Source organism: Bos taurus, chromosome 7, assembly GCF_002263795.3.
Source record: "Bos taurus isolate L1 Dominette 01449 registration number 42190680 breed Hereford chromosome 7, ARS-UCD2.0, whole genome shotgun sequence".
Taxonomy (NCBI): domain Eukaryota; kingdom Metazoa; phylum Chordata; class Mammalia; order Artiodactyla; family Bovidae; genus Bos; species Bos taurus.
In genome coordinates this window covers 37,369,363-37,396,924 of record NC_037334.1, presented here as the reverse complement: position 1 = coordinate 37,396,924, position 27,562 = coordinate 37,369,363, and the positions used below count along the sequence as shown (strand labels likewise).

General features: G+C 43.1%; 1 protein-coding gene across 4 annotated transcripts in view; it reads right to left on the bottom strand.

The window, feature by feature from the left end:
* Positions 1 to 27,562, bottom strand: part of SEMA6A (semaphorin 6A) — a 131,241-nt gene that overhangs the window by 51,341 nt on the left and 52,338 nt on the right. For 3 of the 4 annotated variants that reach the window (XM_005209138.5, XM_005209139.5, XM_005209140.5), the window contains exons 2-6: positions 14,201 to 14,338; positions 11,580 to 11,697; positions 6,894 to 6,954; positions 5,860 to 5,922; positions 5,057 to 5,158 (exon numbers count right to left, since the gene is read on the bottom strand). In XM_005209138.5, the coding sequence (XP_005209195.1) occupies positions 5,057 to 5,158; positions 5,860 to 5,922; positions 6,894 to 6,954; positions 11,580 to 11,697; positions 14,201 to 14,300 (444 nt within the window). In that variant the 5' untranslated portion in view covers positions 14,301 to 14,338. Of the gene's footprint in view, positions 1 to 5,056; positions 5,159 to 5,859; positions 5,923 to 6,893; positions 6,955 to 11,579; positions 11,698 to 14,200; positions 14,339 to 27,562 lie in introns of those variants that run through there. The other variant, NM_001193209.3, reaches the window with a different exon arrangement.

Below are 27,562 nucleotides of genomic sequence, written 5' to 3'. Positions count from 1 at the left end.
ACCTACCTGGCTCATAGGCATTTGCAGGTGAGGTAAAGCCTTACTAGCTGTTCAACAAATTAATTTCCCTTTCCTCCATATCACACTAAACTACATTTCCCATCCTCCCTTGCAGTCAGGCACGATCACATGACTGAGCTCTGGCCAGTGGGGTGTGAGTATTAGGCTCTGCCCCGCCTCTAGGTCTTGCCCCTGAAAACCTCCCCAGATCCTCCACTCTTGCTCTCTGTCCACATTCTTCCCTTCTCTTTCCATCTTCTTCACTGGATCCCCAGTGGAGAATTGCAAGATCCTAAGAGATTGCAGGAGATGGCAGACATATAAGCAGGATGGAGCTGGCTTTCTGAATAACCTCTCAGAATAGAAACTCTCTGACTGACCCACACTTGACTGTGATGTGAGCAGGTAATGAACCTCTGTTGATCAGCCAACTGTCAGTGCTTGGCCCATCTAGACCAATAATTCAGGGGTTCCTCCCACCCTCCCTTTTTGACACCATGAGAACTTCCTAGCATTTAAATCTCAGCATCACAGAGACCAAACAGTGATATCTTCCACAGTACTAATGTTCTGACTCCTCTGTATTTCAGTCTTCTTTATGGTTTTAGGGTATTTTGTTTATCATCTGGCAGTGGCATGGTTTGACTCCATATATGAAAACGGAAAGAAGACAAACCCAAGACAGCACTGAGGAGGGATCTGTAAAGTGCTCTTTAGCACTAAAATCGAAGTGCCTTAAATCAAGGTGCCTGGAGTTGCTGCCCAGGAGGAAAGTGTGAGATCCTTACTGAGCAGTCGCTAGTATAGTCCAATCATTTGTGCTCTTTGCCCTCAACCCACAGAAACTTTTCAAGGATAGGACAGGCCTTTTCTATGTGCAACCACTTTGGGATCTCCCACATCAAAGCCATAATGCTTGTTTAAACTGTGGCTGAGAATCACATGAAGCAGTTGTGTTAAAAATACATTTTTAGGAGAAAGATGTTCAAGTTAGACACCCTTTAAAGCAAATGTACTCTTCCCCGGCACATTTTTATGAAAGTCTTTTCCTAATATTTTATCCCAACAAGAGCTTCTTATTGAACTGCGACAGACTTTGCAGTCTGTGACAAGGATTCAGAGCGATACCCGCTATACATATATATATATGTGTGTGTGTGTGTGTGTGTGTATATATATATATATATATATATATATATATTTCGTTTGCAACAGAAATGCCGTTATCCCAAGCAGTTGCAGGCTGTAATCCTGCCCCTGGGGAAACAATAATATATGAGGGGGATATATTTTTTTAAATGTACCTACTTCTAAAAAAGCGGCCACAGCTATAGCTAGTCACGGGCGGGAAGCAATGAGGAATTAATGTATTGGTTTGTGAACTTGGAAAGGTCCAGACACAAGACAATGCCATGGTGAAATCCTCTTTCCCTGAAGTAAGAACTAATCCTTGTAGCAATCATCGAATCTCAGACTTAACAACAGCCCCTGGGAAATTAAATCACCGTGGGGTAGAGATAATTATACTAAGAACCAGCCTGACTTGTGCAGAAGTTCAAGAGGTTTAGAAAACAGGAGGGAAAAGGTATGGAGTGTAGTTGTAGATTTATAATGGACAGTCTTCAGAATTCTTCCCTGGATAATCTTATTTGGGGCTCTAATCTCTCTAATATATTCAGCTTACTTCTGTTATAAAACTTGTGGAAGTCAGGGCATGATGCAGAAGCAGAGACCAAAATTTTGTCACCTTCCTGCTTCAAAGTTTCACTTGATGCTTCTGAACTCTGTGATTTGGGTCTTTCAGTGGAAGACTGGCTATTGTTTTTGCTTTGACCCTTTGGTCCTGATCTAGTGATTAAAAAGCACTTATGAGACAGACTGTCCATTTTCTCTGAACCCAAATACATTATGTCCCATGTCCTCGGGAAAGTCCCAGTCTGCCCAGAGATTCTAAAAACACTTTTCTGAGCAATGCCAAGAGTTCTCACTGCCATTCTCTGTGCTAGGTATATCCTGTCTGTTGTTCCTGAGAGGCCCTGGGCTCCTGGAACATGTCTCAGCAGGTGTGGCTAGAACAAGGGGGAGGTGAAGGCACCTCTTAGAGGTGGAGCACCCTGGGGAATGGAACACGTGTGGGAAGAAGGAGCTGGATCCCTTGCAGGCTGGGTAACACAGTGCCAAGGAAACCTGTAATTTGTCATAGGAGATAGGTCTCCAGCTAGGGAATTCGTTTGGATTTGTTCAAAGCATTCATCTTAATGAGTCCTAAACAATGACACACAGGGATGGAATATTAAGTGGCAGAATTAAAGTCAGAGCTCCAGTATACCGTTACTGGCTGAATGTTTGACTTGATGGGCTGCCTCTTACCACCTGAATTAGCTCCTGTCATTATGTGAAATTTTAATATCTAGTGATAGTATTTTTTTGCATTGTTGTTGTTCAGTCATTAAGTCATGTCCAACTTTGTGACCCCATGGACTGCAGAATACTAGGCTTCCCTGTCTTTCACCATCTCCTGGAGTTTGCCCAAACTCATGTTTATTGAGTCAGTGATGCCATCCAACCATCTCATCCTCTGCTTCCCTGGTGGCTCAGATGGTAAAGAATCTGCTTGCAAAGCAGGAGACCCAGGTTCGATCCCTGGGTTGGGAAGATCTGCTGGAGAAGGGAATGGCTGCCTACTCCAGTATTCTTGCCTGGAGAATTCCATGGACAGAGGAGCCTGGTGGGCTACAGTCCATGAAGTTGCAAAGAGTCAGACACAACTGAGTGACTAACACTTTGACATTTTTGGCATTAGTTTAGACTTATAAAAATACCACATTGAAAATATCATGTATCTTGATTACTAAATTAAAAAAAAATCATTTACTTATTTATTGGCTCTGGTGGGTCCTAGCTGCTGGAAGTGGGCTTTCTCTATTTACTAAGAGCCAGGGGGAGGGGGCAGTCTCTAGTTGCAGTGTGCATGTCTCCCTGCAGTGGCCTCTCTTGTTGCGGCTCACGGCCTCAGTAGTTGTGGTACATGGTTGCTCCATAGCGTGTGGGATCTTCCTGCACCAGGGATTCAGCCCATGTCTCTTGCGTTGCAAGGCAGATTGCTCACCACTGACGCCCGGGAAGCCCCATTATGGAATTGTTTTTGGTGTGCCCTCGCATGTTGCACCTGATCGGAGTGCCTCCCTTGCCTCACTCTAATGCTGGCCTTGCTGGTGCCCATTTCCAGACATACGTGGAAGATGAGCATGAGGGTAAAATAGATTCTCCCTCTCTCTTGCTAAGGCAAAGTCTTTTAAAACTGTCCAACCCAGGCTGGTGAGCCCTCTGGTCCTGACAGCAGCCCATCATTTCTTTTCTCATCCCTAAGGTTTTACTTTATGCTGGTGAACCCAAATCTAGACATCCCCGTGTCTCTCCCTAAATCAAGGCTGAGCCGTCCATCTTTTTGTTAGAGATCTCTATTCATGTCCGGTAGGCATTGCCATCCGTGGTGCCAGGCACACTCAGCATATGCAAAATGGAACCCCCCACGATCTCACCACCCCACCGCTCTTCTGTCCTCCCTGTCCACATTGATGGCCGCCCCAGCCACCCAACCAGGAGATGGTCTCACAGTAGTTCTTAACTCCTCTCTCTCTTTATCCTGTGCTTCTTATTAATTAGTAAATCCTCCTTTTGTTTTTTTTTAAATAGGAGGATAATTGCCTTACAGTGCTGTGTTGGTTTCTACCGCACAACAACAACATAAATCCTCCTGGTTTTGGTCACTTCAGTATTTCCTGAATCTCTTCTTTTCCCTTCATCCCTGGGGCCACCTACCTCTGCAGACTCTTGTTGATTGTCACTTGTCACTTCACGGCCCAACACTTTGGCACCAAATGAAGTTTCTCAAGCTCAGTAGATGGTTTCTTACTCCATGCCTTTGTTCATGCTGTTCCCCTACCTGGAATGCCCCGCTCCTTTCATTGGGTTACTTCTTTAAGACTGAGGTTAGGCATTATCTCATTCACTGTTTACCCAACAAAAAATGAACTGAACACCGTTTGGAGACACTATGTCAGGTTCTGGGCAATCACAGATGCTCGGGTTTCTCTTGGGCTGGGGTATTCATGTTCCATGTGTCCTGACAACAGGAGGGAGTACTCAAAGAGAGGGGTTGTCCACCTCCTTCTGGAAGCTTTCCCTGACTCCTCATCTCGGGCTGAAGTAAGCACTTTTCTGCGATGCTTCCATCATGCTCTGTATTATGCCACCATGGCAGCAAACCCATGGATTGAAGTTTTCTTCTCCCTGTCTGGCTTCACTAAGAATGGACGCCTCATATCTATCTTTACAGTGTCAATTCCTAGTCATGGGAGGAACTCAGCATGTCTTTGCTGAACAAGAGACTATTGCAGGAAGAGGGACAAGCAAAGGTAAAGATGTGGGGTCAAGACCTCAGGTCATTTTTACCTCCACTCCTGCAGTGACACCATTAGCAGATGAACTAACTTGATTTATTAATGCTGCAAGGGTTAATCTTTTTCCCCTTTGCATGAAGGCCAAGATAAGTCAGACCATGGTCAAGTCAGCTGAGTTCTGAATGGAATTAAATTCCTGTGTTCTTGAAAATCTTACCTAGAGGAATGTCTACAGTTTCCAATGGCATGCTTTTGAGATCCCTTTTAAAGTAGAAACCGTTCACAGTATAAGTGTGCTTTTGTGCTCAGAGAGGAGATGGTGGGGTGGGAGGGAAGAGGAGAAAGGGAGAGAGAGGAAATCCACATGGTCTGTGGGGTACACAGGCTGACATTCTGAACAATAGAGAATAGGGTCTTAACAGAAACGTACTTTGCCGGGTCGGCTCTTTAAAGCCACGTCAGTCAATCCTGAACAAACAGGAAGCTTAGAAGCCTGCTCAGGATCAGTCATGTGGAGCACTACATTAAGCGGAACAAGCAAGAGGAACCCAGGTGGTGTTGAATTAACCCTCTTAGGTGACTGCGGGCACAATCGCAGTAAATTATGAAATACCTCCAGGCTGTGTGGTTCCAACAGACAGAACAACATTTACCTTATAGTTTCTGCAGGAAGGGTTGAAGGCATTAGTTCCACAGACGAACAAAGTATCATCATTTTTCTTCAGCAGAACTTTAATAAAGTTGTGACACTCATCCTGAAAAACAGTTCAAACTTGTGGGTGTCCAGTTCAGGGTAGAAACCCATTCAACCGTGGGCCATGATGTGCTGAGAGCAAGGTGAAAATGCAGGTGGCCGGGGTGTTCTCCTGGGAAAAGTCCCGGTGTTTTTACCCCCAAGGTGATGCTGATAGTAACAACTGCTTTTCAACAGTAAATAAGAACAGGAGGTGTGTGTTTGTGCCACCAAAGGAAGGCAAGCCAGGACATAGAAGCATCCCGTCACATTAATTTTAATGCCAGAGGCTCCAGAGTCCCTTGATGCACGAGGTCCCCCGCTGGAGTGTGTTTTATGCTGCTCTGTGGCCGGAGGCGCAGACCCCTTGGGTCTGCGGCAGCCTTTCTGGACTTTGCTGCAGACTTTCTGAGGGCTGTGGACCACGAGGCAGGCTCCCAACAAGTGTGCTCAGAAGACTCAGCACAAGCCAGTTTGGGGTCCAAAGTCCCTGGTGCCCCCTAAATAGTTCATGATGCAGCCCTAGCAGCTGTCATACTGTTTCATCACATTAAAAGCAAACTGTTTTTTGCAAATTAAAGCCTTCAATAAGTTGATGGAAGAAGCAATTACTGGGGGAAAAGGGACTAGCGTGAGCCATTCCACATCACGGTCTGCGGCTGGAGATAACAGTCAAGAACTTAACCCAAAGTGGCAGCTGCAGAAGAAATGAAAATTGCCTACCTTATGTTTTCCCTTCATTCTGCATGTGTCTACATCAGCCTGTCTAGATTTCCATGTCAGTTTCTGCAGGGATCAAGAAAGAAATCAATTAGAGCCCAGAGGTTGTTGCATTTGATTTTAGAAATAAGAGTTCCCTGGGGGAGACTAGAAGCTAAACATATATTTATTAAAAGCTTTCCACACCCTTTCTCCATGATTAATTCACCATAACAACAAAAGATTAGAAATGGAAATGTTCATTTAATTTTGAACCCCTATCTATTCATTAGACTACAAAACGATCTTCTCTTTGAGAAAAAGATGAAGGAGAAAGGAAAGAAGAATAAACAACAGTGTGGAAATTTCACATAAAATATCCACATTAACTTGCTAAATTATGCTCATTTTGATAAAATACATGTCCTTGCCCTTTCCTTTCACTTGATAAATCAGTTTCCATAAAGCAGGCCTTTTCCTTAAAATATGGAAGTCATTTTCTTAAACATAAAGGGGACATTCACTTTAGGTGGACAAAGATTTAATTCAGGTTATACTCCTTCACATAAATTCATGTGTTGAAGGGATCATCTACCTCTGGGGCAGACTTTATTAACTTAAAATACCTCCATGTGGAGTTATAAGAAAGCATAGGTTATATTTTATATCTGCCTGAAATGGATAATGATCAAATTCCTGAACCACAACAGTTGAGTCAAACGTAATATTGCAAGATATGGAAACAGTGAAACACTTGTGGGACAAAAGTTTACGTATGGAAACTGATCTTTTCCTGGACAAACATCCAATATTTTATCCAAAGAATTTAGGAATTACCTAAAATTCCAGTGTGTTTATGTGCATGTAATTGATGAATAAAATATGAAGTACACAACCATTTCATATTAAGCCGTAACTCATCCCCAAATTAGAATTTCATAAAATGTTCCCAATTATTCTAAGCCATGTCATCTCAATCAATGCATTTACAATACATATTCTCTCCAAGACCCATCCTAAGATCTTCATTTCTGAAAGAATGTTTTAAAACTACTTACTTTGCTACAATAAATTTCTTCTGTGTGTGAGGTGTCTATATCAACAGTATAAATATGGTCCCTATAAACAAAGAATTAAGAGAATGTTAGATGCAAGAGTCAAGCCAATGCATTTTCTCCTGAATGAGTCCATGTCTCATTCAAGGCAGATAAATCCACATCCATGTTATTAAAAACAAGATCCGAGGGCAAGAAGAAGGGGAGGGTTCAGCTTCTAAGAGATGCTTCAGGAACACATTCAGCACCTTCAGAGAAATCATGGCATCTTGCCACCTTTTATGAAAACTTTCCAGTAGTCTCTTGCATCCGGTAACAATAACATCTGTATGTACGTACGTAGTTTAGGTGGGAGATGTCTGAAAGTTAAATAGGCTTCCAAACTAGCACACAGATGGGTTTGCATGGCCTTTCACTTGGTATTCAACATGCTACAGTTGTTCATCAAGAGAGCTAACAAAAAGCTAACGTCTATCTCCATCATTTTTTCAAAAACATATTTTCAGCTTTACCTTTGATGATTTGATTGACAAGACGCAAGACGATAAAGGTAAAATTATTTCCAGAAGCCACTCTTTTTCACACAGTGATGGTCAATTAAGGTTAAGGTGTACTTGAGCTAAAGTTTACATTTCTTGCTTCTGTTCACCTTCCTGTTTTGCTGAGAACTTGGTTGTCTTTACGATTTGCTGCCAATCTCCCCTTGGAAGGCGAGAAACAGAATGAGCAGCTCAGGTGTGGGGCTATATTTAAACATCCCCTTCTGTGTGAGCTGAGTACAAGGGCGTTTTTGTCTGGAATTCAGAAGAAAGAAAAGAAAAGCGCTACATTCAACTGAGGAGATGGGGGGCTAGTGAGGGAAAGCAAAACAGCTCGTTTTCCCTTGAAATAACATTGACTTTTTCTAAAATGCAGGAAGTCCTGGGGCTGGAAAATTACCCACAGCTTTAAAGCAAGACCTCAAGGCTCCCATGCAGACATTCAGGGCCCCTCATTACTTAAAAGAAAGGGAAAGGGGAGAAGGGAAGAAAGAAAAGAGAAAGAAAAGAGAAAGAAAAAAGTGAATTCTGCTGTCAGGATTCACTTCCATTTTTCCCCCCAGTTCTTTGGAAATCTGTTTGCTACTACTTTTAGGGAAAGAACAACAGTGAAAAACAGAAATAAAAACAGGCTTTCTCCTATGAAAGTAAAAGGAGGGGGTAAGGCAGTTGGCCTATAAAATTCCCTTGCCCTTGTGAGTGTGTGTGAGTGTGTATGTGTGTGTAAGAGTGGTGAGGGAGAGAGAGAGGAGCCTGTTTTGTAAATTGCTGAATTGGAAAGTTCTTCAGACTCCAGTGGGGTGCCAGAACTGCTCTGCCCTTTAATTCCGAGGCAGTTTTATGGCATTCCTTTATTGCTTGTTTGACTTTATTGGCGGTGCTGTGGGTCAGGTTCATTATTGGAGTGGAATTGCCTATTACTTTGGTATCAGCTTTGAGATGACTCTAGATTTTTTCTGGCCCTGCCTCTCCTTAAAACTTTAAGTAGGAGCTGAACATATGAACTGTAAATTAACATCTGATTAATATGCACTGGCAATTCCTCAGAAAGCTCTTGATTGCCACCGCCCCCCCCGCCACCCCTTTGGCATGGCCTGTTTATGTTAATTAGCAGTTCAGAGATTAAACAACAAAAAAGAATTTACAAAATGGATAATAATAAAGCAGAACTGAAAAGGGGCGTTGCTCATCAAGCTTCACTCAGTCCCTGGGTTCTGGCTGGGGACATGGCTTCTGATAGCTGACACCCATTGTCTAGAAGAACTGGGGAGCCTTTTAAAAATAAAAATTCTATGAATGAAATCTCCTTTGGACAGTGGCAATATTTTTCAGTCTCCAAGAGATCACAGTGCCCAACACACAGAACAATGCATTATGCTAAACCACATATCAAGGGTCAGGGGGTTTTCCCCAGCACCATGTGTGCATCCCGGGTTTGTACGCTGCTCTTACTGAACTCAGTTACTTGAACACAAACTGACTCAATCCTAGGACTTCCTCTTCCCCTCTCCAGTGAGCACCACTGAACTATGTTGGCATGACTTGAGTCTGGGGAAGGATTTCACTTTAAATCATGTTAGTGGCTGCCTGGGAACGTGGATCTCTTGGGGCTCTGTTGGGATATGTGAAATTTAAGAGAGAGGAGAGACCCTAAATATGCAAACCACAGAAATCATTTAGGAATTTTTCCAGGGGTGCGTACTCCAGGGAAGTGACTGCACAAAGTGAAAACCAACATGTCAATACTAGCTGTTACAGATTTGACTTTTAACCAAGGTCAAGATTTGACCTTTAACCAAAGATGAGTCTGTCTTATAGTGTTACAAAAGTGAATGTGTTTCTCCTTTGTTTCCTTCTTTCCTTTCTTCTTTTCTTGGGGTCAGGAGTTAGGATGAAACAGTCTTGGTTTTAACAAAGTGTTAATATTGGTCACTTTAAAGTCTGCACAGCACCTTGTTCCTAACTCTGGTGCCCCTTGGACTGTTTCACAGCCAAGTTAAAGTCATCAGGTCGTTGGTTATGTTTCTTTTCCCCTAAAGACTGGCTTGCAAAGTGAAAAATTCATAGAAGATTCTTGAGTCAGCCTATTTCTCACAGATATAATGTTTAATCATTTGTTTTGAACAGCCTTTAGCTAACTGGGTACAAATGTAATCTTCCATCCCTGTTACATTTAGGAAACTGAAAATGGTATTTAAGAGGGAGCTAATACTTTCCAGTGGTCATGTATGGATGTGAGAGTTGGACTGTGAAGAAAGCTGAGTGCCGAAAAATTGATGCTTTTGAACTGTGGTGTTGGAGAAGACTCTTGAGAGTCCCTTGGACTGCAAGGAGATCCAAGCAGTCCATCCTAAAGGAGATCAGTCCTGGTGTTCATTGGAAGGACTGATGCTGAAGCTGAAACTCCAATACTTTGGCCACTGCATGCGAAGAGTTGACTCATTGGAAAAGACCCTGATGTTGGGAGGAATTGGGGGCAGGAGGAGAAGGGGATGACAGAGGATGAGATGGCTGGATGGCATCACCGACTCGATGGACATGAGTTTGGGTGAATTCCGGGAGTTGGTGATGGACAGGGAGGCCTGGTGTGCTGCAATTCATGGGGTCGCAAAGAGTCAGACATGACTGAGTGACTGAACTGAACTGAACTGAATACTCTCCCAGAGAGGTGGCTACTGGGGACTCATTGGAATGTTTTTAATGAATACCCACAGTGGCTACTGTTCTTGGGGAAAAGCTATTAGAAGGTTATTACCAGGACAAGTAGGCCTTCCATGGCTCAGTAGGCTGCAGAGCACAGACAGTAGTGGCCTAGACTCTAGAGAAAGACTATTCCCGTTCAAATCCTGCCCGTGTCGTTCTGACCCAGTCATTCCACCTTTGTGCACTTTGGTTTCTTCCTGATATACATGGGGATGAAAACAGCTCTAGCTCAAAGGGTTTTTTTTTTTTTTTTTTGCCCCAGGATTGAATGAATTAACATTTATAAAGAACTTACAACTATATTTTCAATTTATATAGCACATACAATAAGTATGTACTCAGTGTCTGTGAAGTAGAATTTTTAGAAAGTGCTTTGGCATTGTTCCCTGTGACCAAAATGTAGGGTACTCATAGGATATTTTAATCTAGCCAGTGTTTTTTAACTTTACATTGTATAGCTTGTATTTTCAGAACATCTAAGTGCTTTGAAGGAACCAGCACTGTTATTATTTACTTTACTTGTGTTCACAGCCAGACAGGTACTACAAACATAATCTCTATTTCTCCTTCCCAGTGTAAAACGATCAGTCTAGACCCAGGTTATACCACAGTGGACCCCCACAAGATAGTGCTCCTTGTTGCTGTTTATTTAGAAATATTTTGAATAAGCCACAACCCCTGTCCCCAATGGGGGATCATGTATTTTTAGAATCCCAGGGGACACCATTAAGAAATTCTACTCTAGTCTCTACTCTAGTCTCTTATTTAACAGAGGACACTGGACAGCCAGAGAAGTTGTGGTCCAGGTAAGTTAAGAGTAGAGCTGAAACAAAACCTAAATCCATATGATCCCTGTCTGGGTAGTAGTCTTACCAGGCCATTCATCCTTAAGACATGGTCTGTTTGAATAACATTTCCCCAGTGGATGAGTATTTTCTGAACTAGATCCCTATCAAAAACTTCTACTGGGTGGCTGCTGCCATTCTGCTAAAGTAATAATATATACTATACATTATCTGCAAAAATACAGGTTTAACATACACCCACCCACAGATACATTCAACTTAATTTGATACATGTTGACACATTCAACTTAATTTAGCAAGTATCAAGGAGAGAACACTTTATGCTATGCTTGAGTAAATATCTGTGTATACTGTATGTGTGTATATACATATATATGTATATACACAATGTTCAAGATAAACCATATGATTGAGTTTAAACTCCAAAATATGCAATTATTTCTATCCAAATCCACTTCATGAAGTTAAAAGGACACAGAAAGTCTTGAAAGAATGGTTGCTTGACAAATGAAAGTAGCCTTTAAATGAAGTAACACTGTCTTTGGGAATGTCAGGATCTTTACTATGAGGCAGAGTGTGGACATTTAGGTATTAGGCCCGTTGGATGCTCCAAAGGCAAACACGGGGGAAAGGGGGCTCACCTGGCAGCAATGTAGAGGGTTCTGTTCATGATCACGATCATTTGGATGTCCAGCCTGTGCCTCTGCGTGGTGTTCCGTCCTGGCTTGTGGCCCACAAACACCGGATACTGTTTTGTATCTGTGAAAAGAGGACATGGGGCAAGAGAGGGAAGAGGAACTCAAGCCAAGAATTGACAGGGCCGGGGCGGGCGGAAGGGGGTGGCCGCAGAACAAAACCATATTGAAGTCCAACCTTGCCACCATTTTCCATTTCCACGCAGGTCTGTTATTTTAGGAAATGTTGTGATAGAAAAGTGCTCTTTAAGGATAATTGAGTTACAGTTTCATTTCCTGATGCTAATAAGCCTGGGCTTAGATTTCCGAGTGTCAGTCTTTCTGACTTGTCCCTCTTTCTGGGGGGTTAAACTTGCCAGTGAACCCTTTACATGAAGGTGCTCTTTTCTTGCCCAGTTTTCTTTTCATCTTCTTTAGAGTGCTAAGCCTGAGGGGCAGTCTGCCAAAGATCTTGTCTCCGGACAAAACTATTTCAAAGCAGCCTTCCCATCAATCACCACAAAGGCAATGTGGTCTGGAGGCAAGAGCCCTCGTCCAGGAGCCAGAAGGAAAATACAGTCTCCACAGGCGTCCAGCTGGAATAATCTACTATTGAAGGCAGCTCCGCTAGGTCGGCTGGCATTCTAGGAACTGTGGGAAGTTCACTCTCAAGTTAAGCAATTGGCTAATCTCACAGAAATGGGGACTTTGACAGGACAGGGTCAAACTGAGTGTAGCCAGTCGGGTGATCTGGAATTTTCCCTGACCTGCAGAGTCAGTGAGTGTATTTCTCCTTTTCTGCAGTTCTCCTCAGTGGAGAATAGGCAATTTGTAATAATACCTGACCTTTGGAAATACCTACATCTCAAAAATCTCTCTGCCTTTAAACCTATGATCTCCAGAGCACTGGCAGTCCTTCAGAGAAACCAAGGGGGGAAAAAGATGAGTCACATTTAAAAGGCAGTTGTTTTGGGGGGTGAGAGGAATATAAATAATGACTCAAAATCCATTCATAGATTAATGCTCTGACCCACACACCTTAAACCCCTGTAGCCTCTGAGTCTGACTCACTCTTAGAGACTTACTCACAACCATGCTTGGTATGGGATTATCTTGTACTTTCCCTTCCACTGCTCTGAAATTTTATCTACCCATTCACCAAGGAAGTTGCTAAAACAATTAATTCCTGTCTCTGTCCTGTCAAAGATTTGAGTGTCCACTGAAGTATGGTTTTCAGCAACATATTTGGGGTCTCTTTCTTATTTATTTATTCATTTTTTCTCCTGGAGTCTCTTCTGCACAGGGGCACCAAAGATAGAATACTTACCTCAAATGGAGATAAATGCTTATTAAGGTTTAGTACCTTGAGTTAGGTGGAGGAAGGAAATGGCAAGCCACTCCAGTGTTCTTGCCTGGAGAATCCCCATGGACAGAGGAGCCTGGTGGGCTACAGTCCATGGGGTCACAAAAGAGTTGGATACGACTAAGGCGACTTGGCATGCACACACGCCACTTCAAGAATGATGATTTCAAACTACACAGTCTGGTCCTTAGTCATACCGTAACTTTTGTTCTTAATTAGAAGTGTAAAGCCTTGCCACCTCACCTTCATGTAAAATTACTTCTTTTTACAACCTAGACCGTCCGGCAGAAAGCTGGGTGGACGGCGTTAGTATCATAATATTACTGTCAAATACCTTTTTAAACACCCATTCAGTGTTTGAGGATAACTACTGTGAAGATAGATATTTGGGTAAAATGCTTTCCGCTTTACTGTGATAAAATATTTTATCTTTTGGAGAAAAGGAAAAAAAGTAGTTAATTGTCTGTTTCATTCCACACGCAGGTAGAATTGTCCTCTTTTGAGGAGTCAACTGACCTTTTCATCATGGTGCTTTCTACCCTTGATATTGAAGCAGAGATCAAAAGAAAGTTATGAACAGTTAAACCAGGTCCACTGGGAATTCAGAAGCACTTTAAGTCTTGCAATGATATACTTCTGAGTCTAAACAAAAGTTAATTTTTGTCCCAGTCTTCTTCTTTTCTGTTGTAACAATGCCTCTGTATTCGTTACCCCATGAAAATGTGCAGTCCTGGCAACACCCAGAAGACCGTGATGTTCTCCCGCAGCTGGTTTCTAGGTGTGATCACAGCCTCCTTGTAGTAACTCAGACTTCATTGGAGGTACTGAGGGCTGTTTCAAATCCTCACACAAGTATGTCCCCGCAACCTCGTTTATTGGAGTCATAGAACAGTCATCCCACCAGTTTGACTAGACTTGAATTATCCACCGTCCCAGGTGGCACTCCCTGGGTGGGGAAGATCCCCTGGAGGAGGGCATGGCAACCCACTCCAGTACTGTTGCCTGGAGAATCTCATGGACAGAGGAGCCTGGAGGGCTACAGTCCATGGGGTCGCAAAGAGTTGGACACGACTGAAGCAACTTAGCACGCACACATGCATGCCATCCACACAAGTTTAAGTGACTAACAAGTCTCCTCTTCTATGAAATGTTTAATGTGTGTCTTTTGCCGGTTGAAACAGGCACAAGTGCCCATGGACAGAGTGAGAGAGAGGTGGATACTTACAGTTGCCATGCGAAATACTGATTGGCTCAGAATCTTCTGGGAAAGCAGCCCCAGCACAGTGTAGCAGTGTGAAATATAGCAGCAAGGCTTCTGACCTCATAGTAGTTCAGCGGGGAGACTTTACTTCTCTACTTCACCCTGCCAAAGAGCAAAGAAGGGATTTTTATTCTTTTCTCTTTTTTTGCAAGTCAGTTTTATTCCACTCCATAAAATCAAATGGCCTTGAAGATAAATTTTAGAGAAAGGGGCCTCTGTGTTCTATCTTTCTCATGGTGGATACACTCGTGATGGTATTTTGCAGAAGGAACCTGTGTCTTATCACTCACTGCACCCTCCTCCCTCATGCATAGGAGCCCTTTTGCAAAATTTCTCCCAAACCAGTGACTCAGAGTCTTGGTTCTTTTGCCCTGAGCCATCATGAGGCCATTATGTGTGACTATTTCACAATCACGAAATGACATTCTGAAAAATGTGGATAATTGAGAATGCTTTTTTCCCCCTTTTAATGTAAATGTATATATTTTTTTCTTCTCAGCAGGTTTAGAGCGACATGCCATCCCCAGACATGTTCTGTGTGGCCACCCCAGGATCTTTCAGAATTTTGAAATAGTTCCCCAATATTGAAAAATTAGAAGGTTCCTACCTTTCTTTAGAAAAATCAGAATATCCGACATACTGACCTAAATGACAGTTTCCTTCAAGCATTATGCTCTCAGCCACAAACACCACCACCCCACCTGACCCCCAACACCTGTACTGGCCCAGTTCAATGATTTCCATTACCCCCTTGACCCCTTAGTTGAGATTTTCACTCCTGGTTATGTAATTCTACAGTAATTCTATAGTGACCTTAGACATAAATAAAGTCACACAATCTATGTTTAAAAAGAAAGAAATGGATCCTTTCAGTCTCTGTGGAGAATGTTACAGGCAGCATCTGAAACCACATCCTGAATAGTATTGTTGACTCTGAAAAAACCCTGTCTTTGTATATTTTAGTGTCAGATGCTGCCATGTGGTGAAATGGTAGTGAATAAAAATGCCAGATATACTGTTCTACCCATCTGCATTTTCTTAAAGATGCTCTTTATGTGTAGGAAAAAAATCTCCTAAATCATTAGAAGTAGAAACACTCCCACGTGGGGCTGCCGGATACAGTGAAAGGAAAGTCGTAAGATAGAACCTATTGCATAATTCCCAGGCACATTTCAAATAACTGTTGATCTATCAGGGAAATTAATGTAAAATAGGGATATCTTTTTATCTTTGTAAAGTCTTTGAAGTAGCCTGCCAAAGATTGTCTTTTTTGAACAAAGTTATTTCACAGTAGTGAATGATTCCATCAATCATTTAAGATTTGGGTGTAATAAAGTCAAACTTAGCAACTTACATGTCTTTGAAAGTTAATTTGGCAAACAAACTGCTAACTGACGCTTTTTGGAACACACTGAATATTAGATACCTGTGTGTCTGTTCTTCATGCCAAAAAAAGCATAACAAGCCCCAAGTGTTGCATCACAACTGATAATTTCACAGACACAGCTGGGTCTTAATCATTTGTTCAATCGAAAAGTGCACATTAATTAATTTGCCTTACCTTGAAAATCAAAGAGGGAGAGAGGTTGAGAGAAAAGCCTAAGCCATTCCATATCTCCATTTCTGATGTGTAGGTTAAAATTAAACTTTAAATAATTACTTGTTCACAGGGCAGTCCATTACCCAGAGATGCAAATGTGTATTTACAGACAGGTGAAAAGCACTGCTCTAGCCATTCATTCAGTTGCCAGTTCTTCCTATTCTGGAGAATCTAAACCCAAAGAGAAGCTCTGAGATGCCCTGATTTGGCTTGTCAGGGCTTCTGTTCAGTGTAACATTAAGGAGGAGAAATCAATCACAGGAGTAAGTAAAACATAAAGCAGACCCCAATCAGAAAGTATTCAGGTAAGAGGAAGTGGCAACCTTTACCAAGGGCTCAAGAGCAATATCATAGTATTGTACAGAAGCCTTCACCTCTGAGAGTTTGCAGCACACCGCGGAAGAATAATGGAGACTCAACAACCGGTTCTCATTCCTTTAGAAATCTTTGAGAATATCTGTATCCTTTTAAAGATTAACTTTTCTTGACATGACAAAGGAGTCTGTATCCTCCCACAATTACATCCATCTTTGTACAGATGTCCTCCAGCTAATGAGACAAAGTCCCACTATTTTAATCTGTCTCCCAATTTTAATTTTTTCCATCTTAACGATTCCGTGGATTGATGCAACACTCTCAAACCCAGATGCTGGCAGGAAGAGCAATGCATGAAGAGGAAATCTCTTATGCAATCCAATGGCTTTTTTTCCCCAATCCTTAAACCTTGCCCCGATCATGGTTGAGATGGGTTATTTAAACATCTCCAGGTTTACAGGAGGGCTCTATACCAGGAAAAATATCTGTTTTATGTGTCTTCCTCTCATCATATCATCAGGTTTTTAACATGTACATCATATGGGTGAAAGTGTTCTGGCAGTCCCGGTTAATCTTGGCTAGTCCACATGAATGCTTCATAATTTTCTTCAGCTGAGGTTTTGATGTATCATTCCCTTTATACAGAACTTTGGGCTCTAACCCTTGTAAATAAGTAGACAATATATTTTCCTGTTGAAACAATGACTTTGTGGAGAAATCCCAATTCAATAACATTGTCATTTTCTATCCTGTTGAACACGGGCTGAGTTTCTCTGCTAAGACCATAGCATACAGACTTGTACTAGCCCAGGAGAATAAAAACAAATAAGAACTCTCCACTGCTTTTCAACATCTTGAGCTAGCTGAGTTGCTGCTATGGGGTTGTTTAAGTGATCGGGAAACTCTGTAAAGTATAGGATGGGGCTTCCCAGGTGGCACAGTGGTAGAGAATCTGCCTGCCAAGCAGGAGACACAGGTTTGATCCCTGAGTCAGGAAGATCCCCTGGAGAAGGAAATGGCAACCCACTCCAGTATTCCTTCCTGGGAAATTCCATGGAGAGAGGAGCCTGGTGGGCTACAGTCCATGGAGTTGCAAAGAGTCGGACACAACTGAGCAACTAAACAACAACATATAGGATATTTATAGGCATCTGTAGACTCTTGTTAATTTCCCTCTCTGTGACTGTGCTTGTATAGGCTGAAAATGATTTAGACTTGATCAGCTACCCAGAATATTAGATCCTGGGAAGAGTATCAATATGAGGATTCTAAACAAACACATTTACTTCAAAAATAAGCTTATTACGCTTGAATTTTCCATCTACATTGTCTCAGTCTTCCATTATTCTTAGCCCGAAGAGAAATGACCCCTGTAAAATATACCATCCCTAAAACATGATATTCCAACACTTTTCTAACCCGCAAAATTCACTGGAAAACCTTAAGAATAGGCAGACGAAGTTAATGGGTAAAAAAGACATTCTAAAGACAATGGTGGGAACGTTTCCCCTGGGGGAGGGCTGGCCCCTCTCCTGTGGACAGCAGCCACATGGCTCTGGAGTGCTGGCCTGCTGCAGTGTTGGCCCGCAAAGCCAGCTCTCTGAGTTCTTCTTTTCCTTAAGAAGCCAGAAAGCTAAAGTTGTATGTTAAATCTCCTATTTTTTTTTCCCCCTAAATGTTGGCAACTAATTTAGTGTTTTTCTTCTCTGTGAGTCAGTTTGTCCAAATCCTACAAGTTTGTGAGCCCAAGTAGAATTTTCTGGGGCAGGATCTGGGGAGTAGTGGGTAGAGGATTGGAACTAGCATTGGGCAAAGTGAGCAGTTTCCTGGCTGGGTGGGCTTATCATGGCTTCTCAGTCATGTGGCACTTGTGAAATTAACCTGATTAATAAGAAGAAAGATGTGACCACTTGTGACCTCATTCTTTGACTTCATAACCATTTCTGGTTCTTGTGACATCCCCTTCACTTCATGCTTTTACTGACATGATGACTTCTGTACGACGAGGGTGGGGGGTAAATAGAAACCCCAGTTATTGTTGATACATGCAAGTCAATGGGCATTGCTGTTTTTAAAGACCCAAGTGGGCTGTTCCACATACTATCTATGTGTTCAGCTGTAGCATCATTGTACCTGGACTTGGCTATATGGATACAGCTTGCATCTGATTTGTTACAACCATTCTTCCGGAATGTTGGTAACCAGTGAACATTTTAATAGTAAGTGGTAATATGAGAAAATAATTTATCTGGAAACTTGCAAATGCAAAATGCTCTTGTGATAACTCTTAAGTATAGCCTAGAAATAAAAAGGAAATGATGGTAGTAGCCCTTTTTTTTTTTCTGTGAGGAAAAGCATTTGCTAACGTTTCTTTTTAAAAGCACATTTTCTACTAATGTCATAGGAAGTTTAAAAGGTAATCATTAGTTCACTCCATCATTAATAGATGGAAGGTGTGATGCTGGGTAAATCTCAGAGCCGCGCTGACTCCTACTTTCCTCACCTGTACAGTGAAGGGATATAAAATATAATGGCCTATGAAAACTGCTCTGAGCTCTGAGACTAGAGCAGTTACAATTCTAGGTGATTCTGCCAGTACGTGATAGTGATTTGGGAGGACAGTGCATGCAGTGACCCTGAACTGGATGCTGCGAGGCCACGGACACCTTGTGGAGGTGTGGGGCTGGGACGGGAGTCGGAGTCTAGGCAGGGTGGGCACTGGGGCTCCAGACAGCAGGAGAGGCAGCTGGGCTCTGCGGTGATTGTGTTAGCCCCCCTCTGAGATGACCACAGAGGTGGGAACAGAACAAACTCCATGCACCTAGAGGATGCTCTTTCCAAAGAGAATAGGGCTGGGTTTTTTCTGTATTCTTTCCTGAAAGTGAAAGTCACTCAGTCGTGTCTGACTCTTCATGACCCCATGGACTATACAGTCCTTGGAATTCTCCAGGCCAGAATACTGGAGTGGGTAGCCTTTCCCTTCTCCAGGGGATCTTCCTGACCCAGGAATTGCACTGGGGTCTCCTGTATTGCAGGCGGATTCTTTACCAACTGTTACCAGGGAAGCCAGTATCCTTTCCTGGTTGCCCCTAAATTGCATATGGTTTGGAAACTCTAGGGGCCATATTGTGTCACTGGTTCTGTATGTGGCAAACGGGAGGAATGGAACAGGCTCTCTTCAACTTTGCTCCTTGAGGACTGCAATAGACAACATACCAACTGTGGAAAGTTCCTCAAGCTGGGGCAAAAGAACCATGACGCTGCCTACGGTTAACATCAGGACAAAGTTCAAGGCCCATAGCTAGTTCTGACCTGGTTGAGGAGATCGCTGTTGTTACAATTGAGTCACATTTGGAGTTTAGTCAGGTTTTACTCTAAGGATGACATTTTCATTTTTATTGCCCAGCTTTCTGACCTCTTCATCTTTGTCTTTACAACATGACTATCTTGAAAAAATCTGAAGTGAATCTGGCATAAAAGCTTTTGCTTGAAATGAAATGATGGTTAATAATCCTAGGGAGGCAGTGGGAGCAGAGGGCAGGAACACAGGACTTGAATGCCTTTGCTCCATTCATGGGTTGGGACCTCTGGAGAGATGCTGAAGATCTCTGAGCTTTGGATTTCTCATCACAAAAGTGGCTAAAATCGCTTCTCAAGATTGTGAGATAACGCACATAGAAAATGGTAGCCCTCCACAAACATCTGCTCATTCTTCAGTTGAGATACTAAAAATTGCCTTTTAACAGGTTTTCTTGGGATTCTTTGAATTCCCAGATTAATGGCTGGAGCTCTGTGTCTTCAGTAGGAGAAGCAGTTCTCTCCTCCTTTTCCTTCCCTCCATCCCTCCCCTCCTCCTTCCGGCCCCTAAGCTTCTTCTCTGGAGGGAGAGTCTGTCTCACACGGCACAGCTCACATTGTGTGATTTTAAAAATGTGAATCATAGCACTCTCACAAATGCAAAGGAAAACATTGGTGTGGACACTGGTGAAGGGTGGGGTGGAAGTGAAAGTTTATTGAGCACCTTCTATGTGTGACACACATGTTTGTTATTTTAATTAAATATCACAGCAATCCAGAGAGACAGGCCATGTGCTCTCCATTGTGCAGACAAGGAAACTGAGGCTCAAAAGGATAAGTAACGTGTCCAGTCAATATTTACAGCCCATCAGTAAAAGGGGAAAGCCAGGAAACCAAGACAGGGCTCATGCATAGTCGCTCAGTCATGTCTGACTCTTTGTTACCCCATGGACTATAGCCTGCCAGGCTCCTCTGTCTGTGGGACTTTTCAGGCAAGAATACTGAAGTGGAGTGCCATTTCCTCCTCCAGGGGATCTTCCCCACCCAGGGATCAAACCTGTGTCTCTTGCATCTTCTGCATTGGCAGGTGAATTCTTTACCATTAGCACCACCTGGGTTGAGCCAGGGCTATGTGATGCCAAAGTGGATGTCCTTCCTAGCATGTCAAAGAAAGGGGAACAGACAGAAGGTTGGAAAGAGAGAGAGGCTGGCATAAATGGAAACTGCACCTAATGATCACAGTTGGATATAGGTTGATACATCTGTGCTTAGGTGGACAGAGTGGCTGAAAGTCCCTAATGGCTTCAGTAATAATAAAAAAAAATCTCTAAAAGGAGTACACAGGCACTTGCAAACGTGTAGGCACGCAAAGGCTCATTCTGCTTTATGGCCTGGTGATTGCAGGCTGAAGGTAGTAGAAAGATTCAAATGCTTCTCGACCACAGTTTTAGGAGGTATAGATGAGCTCGTGACACCTCTTTGTTAAGTAGAACCACTTGCTTGCTGGCAGCTCCCTCAAGAGTGATGTTTTAAAATAAATACATCATGGAGAACATTGTCTGTGATGAAGGGTGAAAACAAAGCTGCCTGTTTCAGGAGCTGAGAGGATAAATAGATTTGGACACTCTTTAAGTCCAAGTAGGGAACCTCTGCTCAGAGAAAAGGTGGGGAGCGGATGTCAGTACAGAAAATCCAGTTTGCTGAATGCTGGAGATTGAAGGTTATTCCTGTATCAAGGGGACAGTTCAAGAATCAAAGTGTTTAAATGGCAGGTGTCCTTCCCTGGCCTGGGCCTCCCTGTTCCACGGGCTGCAGCATGATAGGGATGGCCACAGAAGAACCCCTCCCACATGGAGGTAGGGACAACTGGGACCTGCTGGTCTGGTTGAAATGTCTACTGTACGCAGTCTTCACAGGTCATGTTGGCCACCTGCTGGGCGATGTTGCGTGAGGATACAAGTTTTATGCCCATGAGAAAAACAGCTCTAGCCTTCAAGTAAAGCATCTGATCTTTTTCTCCTCCTCTTCTCAACCATTAACAGAGACATAAAAGCTCCCATGTCAGGGGAAAGGGAAGTGGCACAGACCGAACTTCAACACATTTTGGAGAAGGATGATGGCATTCAGTGGAGTACGGTAATAAATATCGACTGTGTTTAATAGGTGTCCTATTTTAGATCTGAAACCACTGTCACAAAGGAGCAGGAAAACAGCTGTGAATTCAGAAGTCCTTTTAGGAAAAAATTTTTTTTTTTTTAAGAAAAATAAAGGTTGGTTGTAAACCTATGATACTTTGGAGGAGAGAAGGAAAGTCTGGTCTTTCAGGTGATGAAGTCTTTGTTATGATCATTTTCTTCCTTTCTACCAAGGCTCTCCCCACCCCATCAATGCTTGAGGCGGTGTATTTAATGCACGTTTCTTGGCTGTTTAAGATACAGTCTCGTGACTCGTTAGGGCTCCGCAGTTACAGGCATGATCTTGGCAATCTATGCAGAAAAGACTGTGGCAGGCTCCCTTGATCTCAGAAAGCTGCCACCATCCCAACCATGTTTACCCACATCACACCCTAGCTCCCTGCCATCTCTGTGCTTCTCGATTTTTTTGTAATATTGCTGCCCTCAAACATCTGCTCCAGAGATAGGAACAGATACCTGCTTTGTTTTGCTGTTGAGGAAACTGAGGCCCTGAGAAGTGAGATCATTTTGGCAAATGTCGTGCAGCTGAGAACTGGCAATGCTGAGCAGCCATTGAGGACTCCGGACGCCAGCCCCGAGCTCTGTCCCTGTGTTACATGGCTTTCGGAAAGGAAGCCAAGGCTCATTCATTTCTCCTTGGCTTTCTGCCTGATGTTCATTACTTCCATCACTCGCTCTCCCTCTTACTGGTTCCCTGCTTTCTGCCAGGAGCCAGGCTCTGTGCTGGATGCTGTGTCTCAGCCAGAGATGGAAAAAACTAGATCTCTTCGCCTCCTCAGGACCTTGCTGTCCTAGTAGGTGGGCCCGACAGTTCTAGATCATTGTCCAAAAATAGAACTCCTAGACAATCATTTTTACAAAAGAAATTAAAATTCTGTTGGGGAGAATACTATCTGGAGGGTGCAGGTGTTGTAGAGGAACGTGGGCGGGATGCTCAGCGAGACCTCTGTTTGGAGAAAGCCTTGGCAGGTTGCACGACTGTTCACCATGGATGGTGGGGGCTAGAGGAGAAGCAGGTCAAAGGACATTTCCGGTCGAAGGGCCCGGTCTGGAGAGCAGGGCATTGAAATGGGTGAACCCATGCTGATCAGACTTTCAGATGCTTTCAAATGGGGCCATTTCACTCTCTGCTTAAGGAATTTCAAATATTTGTCTGAAGTAATGAATGGAGTTTTTTTTTTTTAACTTCACCCAAAGTTCAGTTTAAAGAACGTAGCTCATAATGTAGCTCTGGTATCTGATTATTTTTTCCTTCTAAGAATATGACAGAAGAAGAAAAAGTGGTGTCGGGGGGAACTCTGAGGGAAGAGCTGAGAATATTGGTGTTTATTCTTTCAAGGTGCTGAGTATGTGAGTTATTGTCATATTACTCTCCCTGGTTTTCTACACATTTGTGATTTCATTAAAAATGAAAGAGGGCAAAACTAACATGCCTAAATTGAAGGCAATTTTGGCCAGCCCTTAGAAAGATATTTGCAGAGTAATTTTAAAGGGAACAAATGAAGGATATTACTGACTGGAGTTTTCCATGAACCTTTGTCAAAACCCTGAGCTGATTTAAATCAAAACGGAGCAATGGCTGCCCTTTGTCAGGATGATTCTCCCTTGTAATCACTCCTGTGTTTGGTCTCAGTATAATTTACAGAAAGCAGAATCTCCCAGCCATACCTCTGAGGCTCAGGTGGCTGAGGGATTGTGGTCATTCCCGATTTTGGAGTGAAAGTCCACCGTAGACATGAGAGAGAATTAAGAACAACTTGCAAGTTTCTCCTTTTGAGCTCTGAATAACAGTCCCAAATAACAGTATCACCAAGCACAAAAGACTGAAACCGACAGAATCCTATACATTTTTACTGCTGTTTTTGGTAAGGAGTTTAAGATCACGGAGTAAAAATCATTTCCTTAAACTAAGCTTTTGAAATAGATTTTCTGGTGTTTACTGCGTGCCATCTTTCATTGTATTTCTTGTCTCTTTCAATGAACTCTGATGCTCTCCCAGTACCCTGGAAACCCAAAGTAGAGTTTATATCTGACTACAAGCTTCTGATTTTAGACCTGCTATAATTTCAGGATCTGTTCATCACACAGCATGATATTGCTGACCAGTACTTATCAGCAGTAGAAATCTCCATACACAGCGGACTATTTGTCTCTCTGTGTGCAGACACATCCAGAACAGAAATGAGATGAAAGCATTGTCTCTTGAATTTCCATAATTCTCTTATATTCTTTAGGACATTCATTTCATTTATGAAAAGGAGAAAAATAGTCCACTTTATGTCCCATTAAACTAGAGGGAAATTGCAAAGCCATACATTTAAGCCTATTTCAGGTTATTATGGTATCTGGTAGATATCGCTGCACTTTTCTGAAATAAATATCTTTACTGGCTTTGTTCATGTTCTTTACACATATGAAAGTGACTCATTAGTCCAGCTTGATTTACTTAGGGCAGGATCAGTTTGGATTGGGGTCGAAAGAGTACTATTTACTACTTACCCACTCCCTTAAGTGTTCATTTGTTTTTAATGTGAAATCCTACCTTCAAAATGAAGAACTGTTTCTAAACATCCTGAAAATAGGCTTCCTTAAGGCCACTGAGAGTCAGTTCCAGGAAATCATGAGTTTGTCTGAATGCTTCTACCACTTAGTGACTCGATTCCTTATATAGGTGACCTAAAGGTCAGTGCACAGAACCATCTGAAATCCCGTCCACTGAGATGAAGGCGGTCAGCATCCAGTTGAAGTATTTTGGTGGTGGGAGCTGGTTTTAAAAATGCCTCCTTTCTCCCTTAGTTTATAGAAAGACAGGCAAATCAGTGTTTGAAATACAGGTATATAATCCTTTATTTGTAATTACAAAACAATAACAATGCCCCTGCCCCAAATCAAGAGTTGTTTTTTTTCTATTCATTTGGTGACAAAACTTGACCTCCAGTGGCATGACACTCTATCTCTCTTAGGATGAATATTTATACATTTCACTGCAAAAACACTAATAAGCTGATTACTAGATAAGGCCTGCACTGGGAGATATGTCCCAAGTTACCTTTCTGAAATCTTAAAAATTTTTAATTTTCTGACGCATATCTGTTTCAAAGGTTTTGATAAAGAGACTATAGAATTATATTCCTCTGTCTTGAAGAGATTTAAAAATAGGAAAAAAAAAAAGGCGGGGGGCGGGGGGAAGGTGATCTTTTAGAGCAGAATCTGCCTGCCAATGCAGAAGATGAGGATTCGATCCCTGGGTCAGTAAGATCCCCTAGAGAGGGAAATGGCAACCCAGTCCAGTATTCTTGCCTGGAGAATCCCATGGACAGAGAAGCCTGGCGGGCTACAGTCCATGAGGGTCACAAAGGGTCAGACATGATTGAGCAACCGAGCACGCATGTACCCACTCATGGAGCACTCTGATTATCCCTAGATGTATTGTGAGATTCTCACAGAATTTAAAAAATGCAATCTGATTTCATTTTTTGAAAAAACTGTATATCTTGTTATACTTTGCTTGCAAGAATAATTCCGAGATTAGGAACTGCTGACGGAGTCATCTAGTCTCAATTTCCTCTGTTCTGTGCTCATCGTGACAGGCTTCCAGGCTCCCAGCCATAACAGGGACTGAGCAGGCTTGCGCAGATAAGTGATGCTCACAGAGCAGGGCTGATCTTGGTAGAGATGGGCTCCAAGGCTCTCGTGAGTGAGTGGTGACATCCAGCAGTAGCAGAAGGTGACAGGCTCACCTGGCGAGGACGTTCCTCCCATTGAACAGCCAACCTCAGGCAGTGCCGTACTCCTTCCTCTCTGAGTTAAACACTGAGTCGTGTCAGACTCTTTGGGATCCCATGGACTGTATAGTTTATTGAATTCTCCAGGCCAGAATACTGGAGTGGGTAGCCTTTCCCTTCTCCAGGGGATCTTCCCAACCCAGCAATCGAACCCAGGTCTCCCTCATTGCAGGCAGATTCTTTACCAGCTGAGCCACCAGGGAAGCCCAAGAATACTGGAGTAGGTAGCCTACCCCTTTTCCAGCAGATCTTCCTAACCCAGGAATTGAACCGGGGTCTCCTGCATTGCAGGTGGATTCTTTACCAACTGAGCTATGAGGGAAGCCCAAATGGAAAGACCTCAAAGGCTTTTTTTGTGCATTTGGTGGTGGTTTCTCCAAAGGATTGTCTTCAGCCTGTAATTTTTCTCTTCCCCATGGAATTACGCTGGTAATGGCTTTCTCCAGTCCCTGTAATCAGTGGGAACTGTGGGCTGGCAGGGCCTGCCCTCTGCTTTGTTAAATGTGCATGCATGCTAAGTCACTCAGTCATGTCCAACTCTTTTGCAACCCAATGGACTGTAGCCTGCCGGGCTCCTCTGTCCACGGGATTCTCCAGGCAAGAATACTGGAGTGGGTTGCCATGCCCTCCTCCAGGGGGTCTTCCCAACCCAGGGGATTGAACCTGCGTTACCTTCGATTCTCTTTTCATGGAGAATACTACTAGGTTGCAGGATTAATGAATACAATGAAGATGCTAAATTTCAAAAATATTTTGGGAGGACAATTCTTATCTTGGGCAATGGGCAGGGCGGCAGAGGAGGAAGTCATACTCTCCTGCCCTCCTGTCTGAGGGGCTCCTCTACACACTGTTCTCTCCTTTCTTCCTCATGGAAGGGATGCTAGGCATTGGGCGCAATGGTAATCAGTTCTAACTCTGGGATAAAATGGAGGCAGATGGTTAATAGCAGGTAACCTGGACACCAGGTTAATCACTGCAGTCCAAATTATCTGGGGGCGGAAAACAGCACATGGCCATCAGCAATTAGCCTCTGAGTCTAAAAATAAATAAATAAGCCACAATTCCTGTAATTAATAGCCCAGCAGACAAATCGGTATAATTACCATCTCTGTGAGAGAGACCAGAATCAGGAGGAAAAGTGAAATTATTCAATAAGCTTGAGGGTGACAGGCAGAAACCAAATTAAAGTGCTGAGGGTTAGATGAAAGGGATGTGATAAATCAGAGAGAAAGCGAATATGTGACCTGGGCTGAGCCCAGCAGGAGTGCCGGGGCAGCTGGTCACCCAGGAACCCTGCACGTGCAGGCTCACCTTTCAGGGGAGGAAGTGGAGGAGGTGAAGGAAATACACTGATGGTTCTGAAAGCTCCTCATTGCCTGGTTACTGGAAAGCACAGAGGTGCCTCTGGGTCACCCAGGCTTTCCCTGGTGAGGATTCTAAGGTCTGAGAGTGAGATGGAAAAAAACACAGCCATGAAACACAAGGAGAGGGCATAACGCATGAACTTCTTGAAAGGGAGAGTCCACTGGTTCACTTTGAATAACTAAAGTGAAGTCTAAAGCAGAATGATTTCCTACCCTAATAGCAATAGTCTTCCTGCTCAGTTAACACAATTGTCATCTCTCTGAAGAGCAAACACAGAAAAGTCATTCCGAAGTGTTAGGCGAGAACAGGCAGTGTGCTCCTCGTGTTAATCGATTTAATAATCGGTCCTTTCCAGCAGCTCTGAGACAGGAAAGGCTGAATCTCCTCCCGAATCTTCAGTGAGGAGGGAGCAAGGTGCTCCAGAGCAGGAGGGCAAGATGATCCCTGCCCCCCGGGCACTGCTGCCTCATCTGGAAGTGAGGGGCATTCGGATGCCTCCCCCTCTACTCACACAGAAGGTGTATTTGAAGGTTGAGGGTCGTGATTCGTCATTTTCCTATGTTTTGCAAATCATTTTACTTCAAAGGAGCATAGCTTTTGTACATCATGGATTATTTCTTTAATGTTTTGGGGGTTACCAGTAAGAACACGAGGCATGAGGAAAATATCATACAAGTGTGTAGGCACTGAAGGTAAAATAAGAAACTGCCTTTGTTGGTTCCACCTTGACTCACTCACTCATCCCTTCATTCCCTCAGGAGTCTGATAT